The 7,698-nt window shown below is 35.9% G+C and overlaps 1 protein-coding gene across 1 annotated transcript; it reads left to right on the plus strand.

Annotated features, from left to right (window-relative positions):
- The first annotated feature begins 835 nt into the window (after nt 1-835).
- LOC102599341 (disease resistance-like protein CSA1) lies at nt 836-7,194 on the plus strand. The gene is made up of 4 exons (XM_006363044.2): nt 836-4,516; nt 4,598-5,047; nt 5,249-6,157; nt 6,281-7,194. Exons 1-4 carry the CDS (start codon nt 3,506-3,508, stop codon nt 6,977-6,979), a joined length of 3,069 nt encoding a protein of 1,022 aa, XP_006363106.1. The 5' UTR covers nt 836-3,505; the 3' UTR covers nt 6,980-7,194.
- The last annotated feature ends 504 nt before the right edge of the window (nt 7,195-7,698 follow it).

The raw sequence follows: 7,698 nt of genomic DNA on the forward strand, positions 1-7,698 counted from the left end.
ATAGTCATAATATACAATTCTTGTAAGACATCATTTTGTTTGAGTCCAAAGCAACATAGTCTTCCCCTATCTCTCCTTCCACAATCTTCAATTGCACCTTAGATTGATCAACATCGGTCCCAATTTTTCATTTATATGCTCTTATTCCATAAATATGCCTATCAATAATGGTAAATATTTTAGCACCAACAAAATAATGATTTGAAATTTCAAGGAAAAAATATATTTGTCTATGATCATTTGTTTTACAAAAATGTTTAGCAAATAAAAAAAATACAAAGTAAACAAAGGAGTAAGCATCGTACTCACATAGTTGTATCATTTTTTCATGACAATTTTTTAACTATTAAGTTAATTATTGCAAAAAAAATTTGCTACTCGAAACATAATATTTATTAAGTTATTATATTTTATTTGAAATTACTTCCTATGTATAAAAGATTACTATTGCTTCAACAAGTTTCAACATGATCGTGAAAAATACTTATAATTAACTATAAAATTGTATTATAGCAAAAAATCTATGATTATATTTTTAATATCCCACGACTTTTATAGCTTGAAAAAAAAAACATTTAGCTACAATTTTTTCTTCAAATAAGTTACTGTGGCTGAAAGGTTATTATTACTATGATAAATTCAAACTTGTGGCAAAAAATAATTATCAGCTATGAATTTTTATTATAGAAGAAAATGTATGTCTATTCCGTTTAATTATTGCCATAATATTTATAACTTAAAGCTAAATTATTTGTTTTTCTACAAATATTTCTTCAAATAAGTTAGTGTGGCTAAAATGTTATTATTACTACGGTAAATTAAAATTCATGGCAAAAAATAGTAATTAGTTACGAAATTTTACTATAGCAAAACTCTATGGCTATACCATTTAACTATTGCCACATCTTTTTATAACTTGAAGCTAAATTATTTATTTAGCCACAATATTTTGTTTCAAATAACTTATTATGGCTAAAGAGTTGCTATTTCTACAATTATTTTTATTGGGTAGCAAAAAAGTTATAATTAGCTACAGAATTTTATTGTAGCAATAAAATTGTAGCTATTTAGATAATTATTGTCATGATTGTTAGCGATTATAGCAAATACAAGGATTTAGCTTTGTAAACTTAATATTCGTGGATAAGAAATTTGATGAATTTTTAAATAGCCACGAAATTTGAATTTTTATGGCTATTACTAGGTAATAGCTACGATTTTCAAATTCATAGCTTAGATTTCGTAGCAATAAGTATATTTTCTTGTAGTGGTTTTCGACAGCTTTTAAGTTGGGTTTCTTTTGTCTTTTCTCACTTTTCCTAAGCCCAAGACATGACGTTTTAACTTCAATTAGGGGAATATATTCCACCAAGTACTCAATTTTCTTTTATTTCTACGCTCTCAACTCCCAACTCAAAAAGAAAACCCCAAGGATAGCAAAAGCTAGAGTTTCAAGGCTTCCAATCAAATTCTTTTTCAAACTTCTTCAAGAACTTTGTTCTTCCAGGTATGTAAGACTTCAATGAGAGTATTCATTTCTTTCTCATGTCTAAAGTATTATGATTATAAGATAAATTATGTATAAATCTAGGATTTTACCCAATCTTATTCAAGCTATGATTTTTATGCAGAAATTAGAGTTTTATGAAAGATTTCTCATGCATATCAATGAATTACTATGAACTACATATTTTATTATATAATTATGATTCTCCAAACATGTGTCAAAATTATTTATGAAGCTGTGAAAGCTACTGTTGAGTATTTACATGTTATTCATGATTTCAAATAAGTTGTCTCATGTTTAAATTCATACGCATAGAAGTAAGATATGTTTATGAAAGAGATATTTTGAGCATTGCCTCACAACATCACGATTCATGATTAGTATGACAGTCGGGTATGCCATCAATATTTAAGTAGTATGACATCTAGATATGTCATTCATGTTTACGCAGTATGACTTCACGAGTCATCAATGATCAAATCACAATATGATTTTCGATATAGTTTTCATGATTACAGCCTAAATACAAGTTATTTTAAGAGTTTTGAGGGTATTTTAAATGATCCCAAATGTATTATTTTACATTGAGAAAGAAAATACTATTTTAAGAAAAACATAAAGAGTATTCAGAGGCATTTCAAACAGATAAAGTTGAATTATCCCTTAAAGAGGGTCTTTTTTAGTATTATCTCAACTCAGATGTTATATGAGCATATTGATATTGATTATTTTGCGAGTAGTATTGAGCACCGAATTGAGTAAGAGTTCATTTTAAATATCAAGCCCCATAAACTACATAGCCACTGTAGGATAGGATCGTACCGACTTTTGGGTGACTCCTCACTGCCTCAAGAAGGCTTATTGGATGGATCCATAGTAATAGTTAGCATCATTTACCCCGACAAAGTATAGGATGGCTCTGACAACGTTGGTAGAACGTTGTATCTCGCTAGGCTCATAGTGATGGTTGTCGATTAGATAAACTCACCAACAGAGTAAAGTTTATTATTTTCACATTGCTTTTAGTGCATATTTTATTGTAAACTACAAATGGTTTTCACTACTTGTTCATATCTTGTTTCACTTGAGTTATATTCAATCATATGTTCAGCTGTTGTTTTATTCGGTCATATTGTATACTCATACATTCAACGTACTGATGTCATTCAACCTGGATCATTTCATGAAGCAATTTCAGGTACTTAGGATCATCAACAGACGTTTCGTTGAGATCACATCATCTACTCGTCAGCTTCTGGTGTAACCTCCTTGCTTTCGGAGGACTCCATTTTTGCTGATTTATAGTAATAGGGTTTTGAGGTGTCGTTAGTCTTGTCTCAACACCGATCTTTAGATAGTAGAGGCTTCATGGACAGAAAGAGTTGGACGGTTTTCAGATTTTTTCTCAGATGTTTTATTAAACACTTACTATTTATACTAAGTATTTTCAGACGTTGTTTTAAAATTTCTTTAAATGTTTAAATACTCATCTATTAAAGTTTCCGCGTATCTTATTGAGTCATATGTACCATAGTTAGCTTGATCAAGGGTTCGCTTGGGACCACTAATGGTTTTGAGTGTCGGTCACGTCCAGGGTGAAGGAAACATAACAAATAATTAAAGGAAACAGTTTCATTAACAAAATAGTCTAATAACCGAAAACATTACTAACTTCGGTGTAAACAGATATAGTAAACCAAAGCTTGAGTAAATACTCATTGGTAGAGAGAGTAGCCAAATCAACACACATATCCTTGTGTATGTTTCAGAAGAAAGTATAATAATTCATAAATATCAGGCATAGTTACTCTATTTATCAAACCTAACACATATGACTTTTAACTTGATATTAATCCAGCTAACCAACGTTTCTGTTTTTGTTTGTTACACTTTGATCTTTATTGTAGGACTGAGTTGAGATTTATAGAGAAACTTGTGAAAGTTACTGAAAATAAAGTAAACCATTCAATCCTGAGTGTTGCTCCTTACCTAATTGGTATGCATTTTCGGGTTAACAATATTTGCTTGTGGTTGCAACATAAAGCAGATGATGTTGGTATTTTGGGCATTTGTGGTATGGGTGGTATAGGGAAGACAACAATCGCCAAATATGCATTTAACTCTAACTTTGAAAGTTTTGAAAGAAGCAGCTTCCTCTACAATGTTAGAGATTTTTCCGAGTCTACGGATGGACTAATTTATCTGCAGAAACAATTTCTTTCTGATATTCTTGATGGGAGGAAGATTGACATTCAGAGTGTTGAAGATGGAATCAATCAGATCAAAAGTGCTGTTTATGGTAAGAGGGTTCTTATTGTGCTGGATGATGTTGATGAAGTGGACCAATTAGCCGCTATTACTGGAATGCGAGATTGCTTTTATTCAGGTAGTAAAATTATAGTGACAACTAGGCACATAGAGTTACTAAGGGCTTGTGAAATTGAATTGATTGATCATGTTCAGAAACTGAGCATAGGCGAATCTATTGAACTATTTAGTTGGCATGCATTCGGACAAGACCATCCAGTTGAGAATTACACCAAGTTCTTGAGAAGGATTATAGAATATTGTATTGGATGTCCTCTAGCTTTACAAGTTTTGGGTTCTTCTCTCTTTGGTAAAAGTTTAGCTGTATGGGAAAGTACACTGAAGAAACTAGAGGCAATTCCTAATAGTAAAGTATCAAAGAAACTGCAAATTAGTTTTGAGTTTATACAAGATGATCATGACAAAAGCCTATTCCTTGACATTGCCTGCTTCTTTCTTGGAAAGAATGTAGACCACGTTGTCACTATACTTGATGCATGTGGATATTATTCAATGGTTGGGATTCAGAATCTCCAAGATAGATTCTTGTTGATAATTGATGAATATGGAAAACTGAGGATGCATCCATTAGTTAGAGATATGGGACGAGAAATTATACGCCAAGAATCACCTAAGCATCCTGAAAGACGGAGTAGGTTGTGGCATTTCAAGGACTCATTTAATGTTCTGAAAGAAAAAATTGTAAGATTCATTATTTTTGCTGTTACATTTACTTTCGCAAATCTAGTTTTATGTTATATCTATTAGTAATCTTTTCATCAGGGTTCAGATATGATTCAAGGCCTGAACGCTAGGTCTTGTGCACACAAAGATAAGCCACCAAGATTCTTTTATCATCCAACTGCAGATGAGTACTTGCAGGAATGTGCCTACCTAATGGGGAGGAAAAAGCTGTCAAGCCAAAATAATCCATCAAGGCAACCACAACCTCGTAAAGTTCTTATTTATGGTTCCTCGATAGAATCACTTGGCAAATCAAAGAAGGTGGACAGCGTCAACACTGATGCATTTTTTGGTATGCACAAATTAAAACTGCTGCAACTTGACAATTTAGCAGTTAAAGGAAATTACAAGGAGTTCCCAAGGTCATTGAGGTGGTTGTGTTGGCACAAATTTCCATATAAATGTTTACCTGATGGCTTACCTTTGGAGAAACTGGTGGTTCTGGAAATGCGCTACAGTAGGTTGCATCATCTTTTTGAAAGAAACAAGGTAAATATGGCCCTCTCTCTTAAGCTTTAATTTTCTACAACCAAAATATATATTACAAACTACACAATGTATATTCCCTCTGCCTTGAAAACTTGTTCCTTGCACAAGTCTTTTATATAATATCCCCTTGTTTTTATAGATATTAAATTTTAAGATTGATAGGTCAGTCAGATTATGAATTTTTTTGTTTTTGTTTTACAGGTTCTCAGTGCATTAAAGATTCTGAATTTGAGTCATTCAGAAGGTCTGTCCTACACCCCTGACTTCTCAAAGCTCCCAAATCTTGAGAGGATAATTCTCAAGTACTGCACTAGGTTGACTCAGATTGATAAATCGATTGGGGGACTAAAGAGACTCCTCATTTTGAACCTGAGAGGCTGCCAAAGTCTACGGAAACTTCCCAGATGTATTATTGATGTCCATTCCCTCGAGAAGCTTATTCTGTATGGTTGCTCAAAATTTGTATGGTCTTCATTAGAGCTGGGTAAGATGCATTCATTGCTAGAGCTTGATGCCGGTGGAACTGCTATCCATCAAGTTTCCACTTCTGTGTGTAAGAAGCATTTACTGAGTTTAGCTCTGTGCACTTCAGTCTCAAGCCCGAGAAAATCTCCTGGAATTGTTAACCTGTTAACTACAGTATCTCAGACATTAGTAACCTTAAGTCTTATTGGATGTGGTTTATCATGTGATTTGATTCCAGTGGAGATTGGTGATTTCTCCACACTGCAGAACTTGTTTTTAAGTAAGAATCCAATTCACAGCTTACCAGATAGCATCAAGAGGCTTACCAATCTCCAGGTACTTGAGTTAGATAAATGCGAAGAACTTAAGTATCTTCCAAAGATCCCAGCCAGTGTCACAACCTTGAGCATCCACGGATGCAGGTCACTCGAGCGGTTATCAAATTTACCAAACATATTGACAACATTGGATTTTCTTGCATTAAGATGCAACAAACTAATTGAGGTTCAGGAAATGTTCCAGCTAAAATGCATTTCTTTATTTGATGCTGATTTAATCAGCATTCTGGGATTACCCAACTTGAGTGAAACTAAGGTGGATCTGTACAACAACCTGACTCTTACAAGATGGAAATGTCCTATACAGGTTTGCTCCCTAATATAACCCCCTCTCCTACTAGTCCCCATTTGTATGAGTTTCTTGCTCCTATCACACTAATAGGGGAAGCAAGATATATATAAATGATGTACATTTGTGATTAATATGCAGGGCCTCTATGAATTTGGCATATTCAGTACTTCTGTCCATGGAAGTGAGCTTCCAGACTGGTTAAGCTACAATGCTAAAGGGTCGTCCTCAATCAGTTTTGATGTGCCTAATCATGACATTCAGGGTTTAAACTTATATGTTATCTATGGAAACGCCAGCATATCTTATTGTACAAGGAGAAATAAATTTTGGAATGAGTTTCATGTTAGAATGGTAAATAAGACCAAGGATCTGAGATGGACATACAGTCCAATAATTCATGGTATTCCAGATAATGATGAAGATCTCACATGGCTATGCCATTGGGAAATAGGAGATAACTTGGATCCTGGAGACTCTATCAGCATTTCAATGACTCTATATTCTGGTGTTCAATTGAAGGAATTTGGCGTTCACATTGTGTATAAGCAGAATAAGAACAATTTGAGATGTAACACATCATCTCCTCCTGCACACCATCTCATTAATGGGGTGGATAACTCTGCATATCAGGTTCAAGGCTCCTACTTCCTCTGTCATCATGACTTTGATATTCAGCAAAAATATTTCACTGATGGCTGGAATTCGACGGGCTGGTATGACTTCTTCTTTGGTGATAATTCTGATCAAGATTTTCCCGAGGAAATGGTTCCCCGTCACATTGCAGATATGACCAGTGAGAATGTCTATGGACTTGTATCTGGAGTGGAGGATGATTAAACATGGCGATTGCCATGATGCTGGATTGCTGGTGTGGAGCGCTAAGGTTTTCTAAATCATATGATATGATCCAGTACCATTCATTATTTTTATGCAAAGGGAAAGAGGTGAAAATTTAGATAGTCAACCAATTGAGGCTACGTACTATGATTTCCTGCCATTCATTATATATTGTCAATATGAGACTATGAAAGAGTGCAGGTTTCCAAATGTTCCATCTTTTTCTCCATAGGCTTCATTATACCATCTCTGTAAAACACTAATATGCTTGTTGCTTAGTTAAAGGTAAGGCTGGCAACGGAACCGGGAGGTGCCGGTACCGGTTCCGGTTCGTTCCGGTCCGTTACCGGTTCCGTCTCGGTTCCGGATAGTACCGGTCAGATCCGGTATTATACCGGTCCGGAAGGGGTAACGGGACGGAAACCGGAATTTACCGGTTAGTCCCGGTCCGGTTAGTCCCGGTTCCGTCCCGGTCCGGTCCGGTTCCGTCCCGGTCCGGTCCGGTTCCGTCCCGGTCCGGTCCGGTTCCGTCCCGGTCCGGTCCGGTTCCGTCCCGGTCCGGTCCGGTTCCGTCCCGGTCCGGTCCGGTTCCGTCCCGGTCCGGTCCGGTTCCGTCCCGGTCCGGTCCGGTTCCGTCCCGGTCCGGTCCGGTTCCGTCCCGGTCCGGTCCGGTTCCGTCCCGGTCCGGTCCGGTTCCGTCCCGGTCCGGTCCGGTTCCG

The sequence above is a fragment of the Solanum tuberosum genome, unplaced genomic scaffold (assembly GCF_000226075.1).
Source record: "Solanum tuberosum cultivar DM 1-3 516 R44 unplaced genomic scaffold, SolTub_3.0 scf00423, whole genome shotgun sequence".
NCBI lineage: Eukaryota > Viridiplantae > Streptophyta > Magnoliopsida > Solanales > Solanaceae > Solanum > Solanum tuberosum.

What these genes read in the sequence shown, in the direction of transcription:
- LOC102599341 (XM_006363044.2), top strand. Translation starts at nt 3,506, where the DNA reads ATGCATTTTCGGGTTAACAATATTTGCTTGTGGTTGCAACATAAAGCA. An exon ending in ATGTTCTGAAAGAAAAAATT is followed by an intron (nt 4,517 to 4,597) that starts GTAAGATTCATT and finishes TCTTTTCATCAG; the next exon opens with GGTTCAGATATGATTCAAGG. An exon ending in GATGGAAATGTCCTATACAG is followed by an intron (nt 6,158 to 6,280) that starts GTTTGCTCCCTA and finishes ATTAATATGCAG; the next exon opens with GGCCTCTATGAATTTGGCAT.